Source organism: Chinchilla lanigera, unplaced genomic scaffold (genome assembly GCF_000276665.1).
Source record: "Chinchilla lanigera isolate Chin_1 unplaced genomic scaffold, ChiLan1.0 scaffold00013, whole genome shotgun sequence".
NCBI lineage: Eukaryota > Metazoa > Chordata > Mammalia > Rodentia > Chinchillidae > Chinchilla > Chinchilla lanigera.
In genome coordinates, this window is record NW_004955414.1 from 8,413,949 (window position 1) to 8,429,699 (window position 15,751).

A 15,751-nucleotide genomic window follows, 5' to 3' on the forward strand; every position below is an offset into this window, starting at 1 on the left:
TATATATATATATATATATATATATATATATCCAGAGCACAAAAGAGCACCTGCTATATGCTGGGCCATATTTTACATACTTGGAGAAGAATGCTCGTAGCATAGATCAGGGCTTGTCCCTTAAACTTATATATGTGAGCATTTATTATCCATAAAAGGTGATTTGAATGCTATCTCTGTGAGGCAGAGTACTTATACCAGCTCTTGTGTAGATTTGGAAAATGATTTTGTTGTAGATACAAATGTAAAGAGATGAATTTTTCCCTCCTTCTAGAATTTTTAAATCCAGTAATGATTTATCCAGGGTGGCCTGGATATGTCACATTGTTGATAGAGCGTATTGCTGATCCTGGACCCTGCAATAGGCACCTTCTCAACTTGGGCAGCAGTGTGGTTTATCCTGTTCCTTCACTGATCAACTGACTGAGAATGTGCTAAAGTATTATGAACAGCTAAAGTATTTATGTCCACAGAATTATATCGTCTTTGTTCCTGTATATATGACAACTTACTTTTTAATCAGATCAAACCAATATTACTTCATTCGGATAAAGATAGCCATTTTAATGCTACGCAGAGCTTCAAATGAAATAAATATTTACTTAATGTTATGGTCTCAAGGTGAATCCATTTTCCTACAAACGAATCCAGTTTATCCTTTGTGGCAGAGAGGTATTCTATTGTATATAAATACCACATTTTCTTTGTGCGTGCATCTGTTAATGGATGTACAGGCCACTTCCAAGACTTAGCTATTATGAGTTGTGTTGCTATGAACTTGGGTTTCCAGGTATCACTGTAATATGATGTTTACCAATTCCCCATGACGAGTGTAACCATTCTGCACTGCAAGTATATATTAATGAAAATAAAAATATAAACCAAAGAATATAATAGAGGCAAAAAAGCTATCCTAAAATCATAAAAAGAAAAAAATTTCTGTGTGTTCATACTTATTCTTTTCCTTCACTGAAAGTACTGTGAATAAATTTGACAAGCATGCTCAAATTTTAAAACAATCATATCCTCTTTGGAAGGCAATTGCTTTAAATTGGATAGATTTCACTCATTTTTTTTAGTGTAAGATTTTGAAAGTTTTGCCTTGGGAACTAAAATACTGCATGGCAGGATTGAATATATCTTTCATTTTAAAATGCAGACTGTCGGTGGTGAGTGTATTTGTTGTGGTAAAGTATTTGAAAGGGAATTTTCAGAATAATTTAGGGTATGGGAAAATACTGTTTTAAAATAAGCCAGCCTATTAGTTTTGAACCTGGAAAATTGCCTTATTCTGGACAAGAAAAAATTAATAGTTATTCATGCATAAAGACTGTATTTATGTTTGGATTACAATATGTAATTGTGCTTTAAAGCCAATTAAACTTCCAAACTTTGAAGGACTTTATTGTCATGGGCTTGACAATTTTGTAAAATGAACTGATAGTTTCATAGTTAATACTTAGTTAATATTTAGTTATCATCTGCTTTGGTCTGTGTCTTGATGAATATGACTTTAGTGATTCCTGTAAAAATTCCTGTAAAAATTGAACATTCTTTTACAGCTTAACTTTGCCATAATTTTAAGTTGCTTATGCTATAGTGGTTCAGCCTAGATGCATCATTTCTGGAAAGAAGGGTCCTGCCTGTTTGACAGGAAGTTCTTTTCCTGGGGGTTTTTATTTTGTGTAGGGATCAGGGAGGAGGAAAAAAGTCAGAATGCCAAATTGTGAAGAGTACTCTTTAGTGCGGGGCTGCATCCAAAAAGGGTTTGTAACACAGTGTACAGTCTTGTAGCCCAGCTGTGTGGAGCATTGATTGCTTCTGCCTAGAGCAGGGATACTGTCAAGTTGCTCTGTGAGTTGAGTCATCTATTGACAAAGAGCTACCAGTCCGCAGATAATGCTGTGCGGAGCTGCTCTCGCTGCTCCCTCTGCTCCCACGATGCACTGCTTGTAGCAGCTGTCAAAGATACTGAGGGATCCACGGGGAAAAGAGACTTTTACAACTGCCTAGGAAAAAAGGGGTGTGAGGGAAGAGACATTTCTGTGCAGAGCTGACCAAAGACAAGAGTAGGCATCAGGGCATTATGAATGCATACCTCACCAAGCAACACAGCTGCAGCCGGGGGTCCGAAGGGATGGATGCCAGCAGGAATGCGCCCACACTGATCAGGGATGCCCACTGCGCCTGTGGCTGGCAGAGGGACCCTCAGGGGCTTGGCTACAGTTCTCAGACCATGCCCCCTTCGGGACCTGGGGGCCAAGCTTCAAACAGGACCAAGCTGGTCACCTTGTGGGACAGTGTGCGGAAAAGCCCCCACAAGACGGGCACCAAAGGCAAAGGAACTTGTGGGGAGCACTGTGCCTGCCCGCATGGTTGGTTCAGCCCAGCACAGGTGAGCCTTTTCCTTGTGACTTTTGTAAGAAAGTTGTGCAAGGGCAGGGTGGTTTAGAAACTTTGCTAATTCTCCTGACTGAAAAACTGTTAGGCCAGAAATCCTGTCATTTCCACATGTGCTTGTGGGCTTATACCTTTGGGTGGTCTGGCAAATTCTAGGGATGCTTTGCTCAGTTTTCTTTAAGTGACTCTCAACTTCAGCTTCTCTTGTTATCAGATGATTTTACTATTCTGCAGCACAGTCTTTAAAAGAATTTTACTTCTAAGCATCAACTTTTCTTCTCTGTTTGCCCTACTTTTTAAATTATTATTTCTTAAGAAACAGAAAATAAGTTTTAATCAAATACTTTTCCATCTGTTTAAAGATAAAAGAACATTTACTCTTCAACTGTAGTAAAGGATGATTTAAAGTATGCTATTCCGAGTTTACTACATACCTTTTCAGTTATGAAAAAGAAAATTGGCTGATACTAAATAATTTTTACAAATGAAAAGAATAATTGGGAACAATATAGAGAATGATTACATTTAGAATAAACTAATGAAACATTTCATTTATTCATGGAAAAGCAATAAGGCTATTCATATTAAAAACTATAATTCTGTCCTATAATAGATTTATGAAGCAGATGTGTGCATTCCTTTAATTGATTCCTAACTTATTTTTGATCCCAAGCTATGAGCATTTTACAAGAAATCAGACTGGCTCATTTTTAAAATGCTTGAAAACAACTTCCTGTGAATGCTATGAATATAAGTAAATGCTGTGAATATAAGTAAAATAAGTAAATGCTGTGAATATAAGTAAAATTCACCTGTAGTTACTGTCATAAATACAGAACAAGGACTATTCTTAAATATACATTAAAAAGAGCTGCATTTGCAGAAAAAAAAACTCCATTTTAATGTTTTAGCATAATTGAGAAAGAGATATTGATCATGAAGAAAATGTTATGGTCTGTGAGGACATTTTAATTTTAGTAATAGCTTTTAAAAAGTACTTCCAAGAATATTATATTTCACTAGCTCTTCATAATATAGTCACATATACAGGACCATGTATATGGCTTTTGATGCACTGATACAAAATTATTAGCTTTGCTTAGAGTTATAGATGCATCTCAGCATCTTCATTTAGAAAGTAGTTCAATTTTAAAATGAAGACGTATTCAGAAATGCTGTTATTTATAAAAGTAGACATGAATCCCAAACTGAATATATGGTTGTAAGAACTTTGAAAAATCTATATGCTTATTAGTAAAATATATCCACTTAAAATTCTTTATCTTACATGTCTGTGTTGATTATATTATATTCTGAAGGCTCACATAGGATCATAGGTTAGGAAGACTAATAGTAACTATATAGCTTGTTTTTCTCTGTGCAAAATAGACAAAACAAACCTGCTATACTGCAATTCGTTCATGTAAAATGTAATATACTCTTTAGCTCATACAGTATAATTTCCCAATACTAAATATCTAATATTACATTTTATAACCATATTAAAAATCCTGGTATATTTTCAACTAAGAGAAACTTTTCCCATCCTTGATTTTTAACAAAGTCAGCTTCCTACTTGCCTGAAATTTATAGCCATTTAATACTTGAAAGTATTTAAATAGATTCTCTGTACCGGTAATTAAAGATCCAATGACATAGTAGGAGACAATAAAGTGAGACAGCCCTGTTTCTCTTTATGTTTTGTATATATTTTATTTTATTGGCAAGAAAGTGACCCCCGAATATCAGAGCAGTGATATCATATGATTTAAGGTTGTCAGTATTGTGACATTTATGTCTTACTTGAAACTTTATACTTAAGTATATATTTGTATATATGCATATACATGATACATATAAAATTAAAGTTCTATATTATTCCTATTTTCTCAGTAAGAGAATATTATTCTTCCAAATAGTGTTTCATTCTCTTTATATAAATTATTTTTCCATGAAGCACATTTACTTAACTTCTGGTAGATGCTCAAAATGCTGTTATATACATGTATGTATATATTTGTATTCATTCATATACACATAGCATATATCTAATATTTTATACAGAAATGTCTAAGTGCTCTATAACTATGTATACTATCACTAAACAAGATAATATGTGTCTATTTGTATGCTTGTGTCTATCAAAACTAAATCTGTTTTGAGAACTTTGTAATATTATGTTTACCCTTTTTTTCAAGATATCCTGTGAAATATGGCAAACCCAAGGATGGCAGCTAATGATACTAAACATTAGAACCCCTGATAAAGCAGTAAAAAGGTGGTGCATGTTTTAGAATAGGCCAGGGACAGGACCCACACTGAGGTACAGAATGTGCCTCAGGGACGTTAAGCATTAAGGGCTGGGATCTTATCCTCAGAGATATTTGCTATGTTATGTGGACATCAGCAATATGATTTCCGGCTTCTATAATAGAGGACTATGGTAATGATTGGAGTTGCTCCCGAGCCTTTTTGCGAGGCTCCCGTTATTTGGGGTGCTGTGTACTAACAGGACTCTGTCATTATGTTCTTTTTCAGCAGGCCTATGAAAAATAGCTTTTGCCTCTTCTCAAATAAGTTTTCATTCTATTTGGATCTGTAGAATTAATATAACCATAATAATAGGTAAGAAAATGGAAAATTGTAGCGCTCAGAAGTGAGTTCTATGGTGCCCATCTAGGACATTAGTGTTGGCTTCGAGAAAAAAATATGCACATCGTTGCTTATGTGGCGTCTCTCCCCAGTGAGACTAACCTAGGAAGACAGCACAGAACAGCAGGGACGGAAAGACCATATTTCTATGTATTTGTTCTTCATTCGGCCATTTAATCTTCATTTGTTTATTCAACTGTCACATACTTAGCGCCTACTATGTGCCAAACTTTCATAGCCCGTGGATATAATGGTAAAGAAGGCAGAAGTCATCACTACCAGTATACTGCTCACAGCTTAAAGTGGTGTATAAAATCTAGCCTAATATCATGATATACACAGAATTATATCATTATAAATCATAACTTGGGAGTGAGATAAATTCCCAGGGTTTGCTACAGATGACATAGTAAATATATGTTTAGGATACAGAAGGACCACAGAAGAGCAAGAGCGCAAGATACTTGTTAGAAAAGTTATTACATCACTTTATGCCTAGATTTTATAATTGCAAAATGGAGATAAGATAATACCTATCTTACACCGAAAGAGGAATGATTACCATAATGCATGCAAAGCACTTATCACAGTTTTTTCACATACTACGAGATCAAAAGGTATTCATGGAATGAATGAATAAAGAGCACATCTACAATAAATAACTAGTGGTTATTATTAATCTGTTCCTTACCTCATTGCTCCTCACTGGCTAAGAAAAGAACAGAGAGAAATCAGTGAAGGTTTCTTAGAAGTGGTGATATTTGGGCTGAGGTCACCAGAATGTTTCAAAAACAGGAAGTGAATGTGTTTATTAAATGGATAAAGCGAGGTAAACTTTTTGAGTAGAAATATAAATTTTAAAAAGTATATCATGTCTCTGTGCTCATGTGGAACTCCAGAGGTCTTTCTGCCTAGAATGTTGACCTGTCCGGTGCAGGATCATCAAGACCGGGGCCTAGAGGGAGAAGGCGTGGTCACAGAGCGCTGAGTGTGCCTGGATGAGGACTCTATTGAGTCTCCAGCACAGACTCACTGCACGGCTTTAGTTCTTATTCTTCTCTTCTCTCTGTGTTAGGCCTCATGGTCCGAGAGTCCTTCTGAGCCTCAACTTCTCCAAGACGCCAGCTTTCTCCAGTTAGGCCCCTGAATCTCTTCCACTACTAATATTCTCTGACTGTCAAGTGACACCCGTTAATCAATGGAAAGCACTTTTGAAAGGATTTGTGCGTTCCTGCCAGATGATCCTAAATTTGAACTCTCTAGCTCTGTGTGACCTCATTTGTTAACCACTCTAAGACTCATTTGTCTTCTGTGAAAAACTTGGAAAATGAAAGTCATGTTGCATGGAAGTGTATCAAGAACTGAAAACACTATAGCATTGCACTTGGAACAGTGCACTTGGAACTGCACTTGGAACAGTAAATGGTGTTTATTATTATCAATGGTATCAAACGATTTTTTTAACCTAAAGAACTTATTATCCCACGAATGAGTCACTGGTATTTTGCTCTTTCATTAGAGTTTCTAGTTTGCTCACTGAATTTTTTATGGCTTTCTTATAATCATGAAGGTTAAGCGAGGCAACTGTCCAGAAACTCTTGGCATAGTACCACATAATGTTGACGCTGGGGTGACATTTTGCCGTTGTGTTCTCAGAAACTTATATTTATTTGCACACACACATATACATGCACACACACACACAATCATGTAAAATAGAATTGTATTGATGAATAAGCATTTCCATAAGCTTATCTTCAGAAGCAAGGGGATGCTGAAAGATTTTCCAGTATCATTCTGTGAGAAGAATTGCATTTGAGGTATCTAGAAAAGCTCTGTGAATTTCCCCACACAGTCTTTTTGCAACCACTCCATAAAGAGCAGTTCACAGTAACTTGTGTGCCAATGGTTTTTGTCCAGGATGCAGAGTTGCCCTAGGCTGAAATCTCAGCCTCTGCTTATGCCACTCAGAAAGATCTGACAGCTTATTTTAACTCTATGCCTGTTTTGACTGATTCCTTTAAGAAGGAAAAGGCCCTGAGAAAGGAGGAATAAGACATTTTTAGTTTCTGGGAAACACTAGCCATCCATGGGTAAGGAAAACAGAAGTTTCAGAAAGAATTAAAGTTCTAAGCATTCCTGTGGTAGACCTGAAGCCACGTAGTCAACACTCCTGGTACCCGAATTACTGGATGTTGACATCAGCAAAATACTCTCTCCAAGGCAGAATAAGGAGAAACAGAGCACAGAGCATGGAAAAGAAAAGAGAAAATGTGGTTTAATTTTACTGCATGCTTATGATGCCTACAGAGTGTGAGGCTCTGTACTAGGGCTTCGTGTTGGTCATGTATGTAAATTCGCCCAGTAACACTGACAGAGTACTATTGTTATCTTCATTTTACTGATGTGGACCCTGAGGCTAGCTGTAACTTGCTCAGGTTCACGCTACTGAAAAGGGCAGAAATTATTTCAAACACGCAAGTGTATATGACTCCCGTTTCTTTCCACGACCTCTTACAAAATAACTTGTTTTGAGATAAACTGGAGGTAGAATGCCCTGCCAACATCACACACTTTGATAATTCTCTAACTTAGCAAGAATTTTCTAAAGAAATGGGAGTATTTTTACACTATTGAGAGGCCTGGCACCCCAACTCTGCATCATTGTCTAGTCTCAGGAATGTTGAGTGAGTGGTACCCCAGAAGATCTCTTTCTTGTCTCGTCAAGTTTAAAAACTACTAAGTTGGAATTGGTCCCCACAGTACTAACACCAGAATGAGACAAGTTCATTTAGAAAGACCCTTAATCTGTGACCCTTAATATGTTTGCAAGTTGGATTCAGCTTTGAATTATTTATGGTAAAGAATGGGACCCATGGAGTGTAAAGCTACTATTAGTACAAAATAGTACATATTGACATTGTCTTCAGTCCAAGGACACCATTTCACATCTCTGCGTGTTTGTGACTTTCACACACATGTTCTATCTCCTATATCTCTCTCATGCTAAGAATTAAACCTCTCTCTTTGTTACATATCTGCACTACCCTTTTCCCCTTCTTTTTCCTGATACTGTTTGTTCTAATAAGAATGTAAACTCACCTGATTTTGGATTTCTTCTCCTCCATTCTCTACTTTATTCCATGCTTTTCATTTCCTAGAGACATCTAGATGTTTTAGAATTATGTTACAACTGGGTTGGAAATTAGTGGTGACCTAATACATTTTCCAAAGAAATTAAAGCCTTAAGAAGTGAAGAGACTTGAGCAAGGTTATTCAATTTGTGGCAGAATTGGTACATTTCTCTGAGCTATCGTTTAACTGTTCCAAACTGCCTTCCCATTCTTGCCCTGTGTGCTCATCTTCAAGATGGATGGTTACTGACAGAGGAGTACCAAGCATGCATATTGTTAGGTATTATTAAAAAGTTAGATAAACTTAATTTTTACTCATAATTAAGACCACCAGTTTTCAAAGACAGAAAAGCAGAGATGAACACTAGAATATATTTTAGTAAACAGGGAGGTATGTATGAGTTAATGACTGGAAGGTGATTCTGGAATTTAGGGAAAGGAGCTAGAGATACTAGATACACTGTAATGTGTGGAGAAGCCCTGTACTAAAAAGCACAGCCCCATGTGCTCACCGTAACTTTTAACAGCATACTGGATATTCATGAATGACAAAGTACTGTTCATGATTACCTGAGCCTAAAAGTGAAGTTCAGATTTATAAACAAAACAGTTTTTGTATGTAATAATCATTAAGTTTCTTGGAGTACCTTCCTCTGTTCATCAGGGGAGCCCTAAACTTCATCCTGTTGGGAGTTTTATCAGAAGTTACTTCCACTGGGAAGATTCTATCCTCAGAGATGCTGGTTCTGGAGTCTGTGTCCAGATACATCTCTCCAGGACAGTCTGCCTTTGCAGACCATCTGCAGATACAGAACTGAACAGACTTAAGGCTACTTTTTGTTTCATGTTTTTTGTTTGTTTTTTGTTTTTTTGTACCGGGAATTGAACTCATGATCTTGCGCTTGCTGGGCAGGCACTGTGCCGCTGAGCTAAATCTCCAGCCACCTTAAGGCTCCTTTTAACAGCTGAAGAAACAAACATTGCTGGCATCTTTTGTCTGCTTTTAAGCTTTAGGGTTTTTAAATTTTTATTTACTGGTAAATAATAACTAGGTATATATTTGTGGTTACAATGTGGTGTTTCAGTATATGTATGAATTGTGGCATAATCAAATCAGGCTAATTAGCATATTTAATAGCTCAAATACTTATCATTTTTGTAGTGAGAGCATTCAAAATCCATCCTTTTAGTTACTTTGAAATGTACAATACATTATTAGGTGTCAAAGAAACTAGACCCACTACTTTAGATTCATAGAAACATGAAATCCAGGGATCTCACCAAATTTCATTGATAAAGTTGTCTTAAAATAGTCCATGTATTATATTAACATATATTAATTTTTAAAACTTTATAGCACAATGAAAATATGTTTTGTGCAAACTACCTGAGATTATTTGTTCTCTTTTTTCAGTATTATTCTGACAGTGCCCTAGAAATTTTCTACACTTAATTTCTCCATATGCCCTGATTATCTTAAATTTGTGTATTTTCCATCAAATGATTCAATTTTGAAGAACTAGATAGCAAATTTATACCTTTACCTGAAGAAAATTACAAGCAGGCATAAAGAGTGCATGACAGAGAAATGCATACTAAAAAGACAATATCTAGCCAGCTAGCTAGAGAACTCTCTCACTGGCATGCTTTCACTTATTTATTGTGAAGTTATTTTAATCATACATAAAAACAAAAGTTATATGTATTTATGAGTTCCATGTGGTGTTTAGATACCTGCATACACTCTACTATTTAAATCAGGGTGAACATATGTATATTTCCACAAATAATGGCTCATATAAAACAAGGAATTTCAGTGACATGAAACAAAATATTATTCCACTTATTTGTACAAATATGACATTCTTATTTACTCTACTTCAATTTTCTGAAATTTTCCTTGCCATATTATCTGTATTTCAACTAAAAGTATTACGCTGAATAGCTTATCACATACAAATGATCTGTTCCTCCTTGTTCTAAAACTAACTTTGAATTCAAGATCCGTACTATGTCTGCTCTTTTGTTTTCCTACAATTCTTCTGAGAAGTGGTATCTGGTCTTTATTTTACCTAAGTTGAAATTTATTCATCATCAGAACATGCAAGTATTTGACTATTTTATCACATCATCTAGTATAGTTAAACTCACAGACTGCCACATTGAAAACACATTATTTTAATATAATATAGATTTTTTATTTCTCCTTTAATTTCAGTTGATTTATTATACAAAATTAAGTGTGGAAAGTTGTATTACCTCTGAATGTTACTGCAGGTATAGAAAGGGGTATTACAAAACATTTATTATAAACTAGAAAGTTTAGGTTAAATTCAGTGAACCACTGATTCAGATATTTGATGTTTTGGGGGACTATTATATGCGTGTTTTTCCTCCAATTAGATCAAAAGCCAGCAAACTACACAACCTGCAGGGCAAATCCAGCCCATTTTCTGTTTTTGTTTAGCCCATGAGCTAAGAATGTTTCCTATATTTTAATAGCTGAAGATATTCAAAAGAATAATAACATATCAAACGTAACAATTATAGGAAAGTCCAGCTACATTGCTTATAAGTAAATTCTATTGGAACACAGCCCTGCTCATTTGTTTACTTATTGACTATACCTGTTCTGCTGTTGCAGAGGCAGAGTGGAGTAGTAATAGAATCTGTGAGGCCTGAAAGTCCTGAAATATTTATTATTTTATGACCCTTTAAAGAAAACGTTTGCTGACTTCTGCTGACCATCAGATTTCTACTTCTGACTGAGGATATATCCCTTTCTGCCTAACAAATACTATCCTTTCTTAAAGAACTTATTCAAATACATTTTCTTTTAATCCTTTCAGCACACAAAATATCTACTTAACACTCTACACAATTAGAATATTACCTTGCATTGTGGTTAGCTGTTTTCCTGATCAGAGAATGTGAGATTCTTCATATGCCCAGCAGAGAACTTAACTCTAGACAGCCCATCCCCTGGAACAGTTCTTGTAGTATTACGCATTTGGACCTGAATTTCCCAACTACGTTCATGTCTATAGAGAAAAGAGAGCATGTCTCCTGTGCCTTTATGTCTAGCGGGATAAGCTACATTATCTGTCACTTTATATCACAGTTATGGATAGGTGTTCTTGCTTACCCAAGCACAGCCTACCTGTGTTTATCATCCTTGTTTCCTCAAATCCCAGCACCTAGCAAATGGCCAGTAACGTCTTCTTGATTTCTGAATGAATATTAATGCCGATCTTGAATATAAAGGTATTTAATAAATCTTGAATTTGATTTTTTATTATTGCTAATTATGGAAGATCAAAAGTGACGTTTTCTATTCCCACTATAGTTCTATTTTTTGCTGATTTATTCTTTATTAGTACCCTACACTATCATTATATTTTTCAGTGGGAGCTGGTATGCATACATTACATACCTTAATTACTTTTTCATCCTTTGTCCCTCTCCCCTCCCTGCATCTCTTGGTCTCCTTCCCTTTTGCATATGATCTATTTCCTATTCTCTTTTATTTTGTTCTTTATGTATATTTTGTGTCTCCCATATAAAAGAAACCATGGGCTATTTAAGCTTGTGTGTCTGATTTATTTCACTTAATGTTGTGGTCACAAGTTGCTTCCAAATGACTTGAGTTTATATTTTATGGCACAGTAGTACTCCATTGTATATAAATACCACATTCTCTTTATCCATTTATCTTTTAATGAATATATAGGTCGCTTTCAGTATTTACCTATTGGATTCTGTCTTAATCCAGAAAGAATGGCTATCACTAAGTAATCCAGTCATAATAAATGTTTACAAGGCTGTAGGGGAAAAAGGAACCCTTCTGCATTACTGGTACAGCCACTGTGGAAATCAGCATAGAGATTCCTTAAAACACTACAACTAGAAATTATGTTTGACCTCTACTCCCCTAAAGGCATCTTCCAGAGAGAGTTAAAGACATCACGTTACAGTGATACATGCCCAGGTTTATAGCTGCACAATTCATAATAGGTACTTCTAGTTAATAGCAAGCATATTGTAAAGAAAAGTTATTTAGACAGATTATTGTTTTGTTTTCAGTTTGACTCAGATCTTTATTCAATTCAGTGGTACAGTTAAAATTTCAAAAATTAGGTCCTATATTCAAGAGGGACATACTGTTTAAATGATGACAGATATAGCACTGTGCATTTGGAGGACAATCAGAGAAAAAATATGCTCTTACACAATTTATTTGTATAATTTAGGTGTCACTTGTTCCCTGGAAATTTGAAATAATGTCTTGAAATATTATTTTATAATTAGCTTCTCTGTGCTCTGGTGTAGACTGTATAACCTTTTTCTACATTATTTTCATGATTAAATATATATCTCAGAGTATAGTAGGTAGCATCAATGCATTAAAAATCCATGATTAAACATATCTGTACTTTTTCTGGTAGCCTGTACTATTCACTTGATGGGCAATGTTGATTATTATAACTGTGTTTTTTTATTCCTGGCAATTAAGTAGAATTGAAACTAGGTGGAATTTCAGATAACTGTTTGTCTCTTTCAAAAATATCTTTAGTTCTTGATATTTTTACAGCAAGCTTGCATTACTTTTCTATCCAAAGATGAATAATAAAATTATTTTTAAAGTAGTAAAATTATTTTTAAAGTAGTAAAAATGCTTTCTTTTCAAATAAGAATTTATGAGTATCTGCTTAGTTTATATATATATTTTTTTAAAACTTGAAGATGGAAACAGAGATATCATCATAGTCCATTTAATTTGTCTCTGTATATGTAGCTTCAGAAAACGATATAAAATGTTTTATTGACACATACAAATGTCATAAAATAAACAGTATTATTTATACTTCTTTTAAGTGAAAAGTTAATAATTAAACTATACTAGCTTTATTTATTTATTTATTTATTTATTTTTTTGGTTTTTCTCCGGTACCGGGAACCGAACTCACGACCTTGCGCTTGCCAGGCAGGCGCTTTGCCGCTGAGCTAAATCCCCAGCCCCCATACTAGCTTTAAAATAACATACTATAAACATTTTCATAAATTAATAAAATATTTTTTCTTTTGGCTTAATTTCAGTGACTGCTGAAATTTGTTTTTCCGCTAAAGCTCATGTTGTCAAGCATCTGGGTTATATCAGGTGTTTTATTATTACTGTTTACCTCACTGCAGCAAACACCAGCACGTGTGAACTTCTGACCACATCTCTCATGAGGATACTTTTTCTGAAAAGCATCATTGAGTGAAAGGGTGTGAATTATTTCAAGACTCATAATATTTACCTAGTTATTCAGTCAATATTCTTTTAGCAATTCACTACTGAACCATTCCCATATACCAAGGCACTGTGTTAATCAGTGGGGATATAATTGAAGAGAAGAGAGACTGATTCTTATTCTATGGAGCTTTAAGTTAATTGCCAAATTGATTCTAAGAGGCTTTACAAATGTATAATTACCCCATTCTGGGGGTATATCAATATGTCTTTCCTCCTGCATGCTTGGTGGTTTTTACCTTTGAAAAATTCTATGTGAATTTGATAAGTGAAAATTGCATGCTCTTATAATCTCAATTTGCTTCTTTTTGTTACTGAGGATAAATACTTTTGGGTGATTATAGACAGTTATGATATGCTTATATTTTCTATAACACCTCCCTGCATAATACTCATCTAGAATTCAGTGTATGCTTAATTTGTTGACTGGATGGGTAGTGTGAAGGATGGATGGTTGAATGGATGGATGGATGGGTTGGATGGACAAACAGCAGTGTAGTTCCTGTTTAAAAGTCCAGGTAGAGAAGTTTCTACCTATTTAAATATAGCAGGGTGGTTCTCTTCATCAGTGACCTATGCCTGTGCCTTTGCTATCACTGTAACCCGCTTCCTTGTGCCTATTCTCTGGAAGGAAAAGAGCTGAATGCTCTTCTTTTCCCCCTAGTGTGGTAAGCAAGTTAGAATTGAGTAACAGATGCAAAGTAAATCTGCAATAAATCTGCTGTATTAGTACAGCAGAAAGAAGTAGACAGACTACCTCCCTGTGTGGCTAGAACTTGCTGAGGAGTGGGATATAAGCATTGAATTGACAGTAAGGGTTTGAAGAGGATGAGTTATCTAAATGGTGAGACAGCAGAGAGAAGAATATCATGGAAATGTACTATTTCACTGTATGTTATAAAATTTACTTATAGATACAAATTTTATTATATATATATATAAACTCAAGGGTTTGGGTCCACTTATCTAAAATGTAAGCAGTATGTCTCTAAAATAGAAAATAATACTTTGGAATGATAGCATTAAATTCTATTGCTTAAACACATTATTCTTACGTCACTGAGATCAGTATTTACAATATAACAACACAACAACTTTTGGGATTCCTCTTATTGAAGCCAGCCATTGTCTTTCTGTTCTAAAGAGAAAAAGCAAAATAAATCTGCAATATGAGGGTGGTCTGTGTTCTAAGACAGGGACTAACATCACTGTCAAAGGACCAAATGAGAAGGCACCAGTTTAAGTGAGCTGAGAAGTGTAAGTACCTTGAGAACAAAGTCCCTTCTGAATTAATGAAAGAGCCCAACATAACTGGGAGTCTCTTTTAGGTTTTTAATTTTCAGTTTTCCAATAATTATGTAAAAACAAGCATAACAATGATTTCAGAAATGGTGCCATTCTGTGCAGCTCACATAGAGCCTTTAGCCTCTTTCATTACTTTTACTTATTCCTGTCAGGAACTGCCCTGGAATCTATTTTACAATAACCTCACTTTGCCAACCCAGAAATCAAGAAGGCTCTATCAAATCCAGCACTTTTGATTCCTAGGGCATTTATGAACAAATCAGCCACTAACTGACATAGAATGAGATCTCAGACTATCTCAATTCGCTTTCCCTTTAACATTCCTACTCTCAGGGTTTTTAGATGTGTGTTATCACTTCCATAGCCTCCTGCAATAGCCAGTAGCTCCTAGACCCTCCCAGCCCATTCTGAACGTTGTTGTTTCCAAATTTATCACGCAAATGTATTTTTACTTCTTTGATGCTCAGTTCTATCCAGATCACTCAATAATTTAAGTGATTTAACAACTCCAAATACTTTAACATAGCGCTTCCTCTTACGGGTAATTTCCTTGTGTATATCTGGCAGTGCCATGAGTGTTCTGTGTTGGCAGAAACATGCTAAGCCATTGTTTCTTTTTTCTTAGAGGACGGTTTATATTCCTTGGGAGTTTCAATTTCCTAGGGACAGGTAGAATGTGAACATATTTCTTAAATATGTGTGGTAATGAAATTTTTTCCTGAACAACTCATTTATGAACATCCCATGGATGACACGTTGTCAGACATTAATTTCCAAAATAAAGCTGTACTTTCTGGTGGAACATTCAAAACAGTCTTTGACTTGGCCCCAGTGTGCATTTCCAAGTCCTTCTCTCGCTTGTTTTCTGGTCACACCTAGGCACTCTGTTTCTGGATTCTCCAAAGCCACACGCAATTTCCTGCCACAAAGGCATTACTCATGCCTTCCTCTATCTGTAATGACTCTC

The 15,751-nt window shown here is 35.4% G+C and overlaps 1 protein-coding gene across 10 annotated transcripts in view; it reads left to right on the top strand.

The window, feature by feature from the left end:
* The window catches only part of Dlg2 (discs, large homolog 2 (Drosophila)), a 1,924,417-nt gene that overhangs the window by 1,166,701 nt on the left and 741,965 nt on the right, over positions 1–15,751 (top strand). Inside the window, exon 1 of one of the 10 annotated variants that reach the window (XM_005379787.2) lies at positions 1,901–2,395. The exons of the other annotated variants lie outside the window; for them this stretch is intronic. Coding sequence (XP_005379844.1) covers positions 2,087–2,395 — 309 coding nt within the window. The 5' untranslated portion in view covers positions 1,901–2,086. Of the gene's footprint in view, positions 1–1,900; positions 2,396–15,751 lie in introns of those variants that run through there. 10 annotated transcript variants of the gene reach the window in all.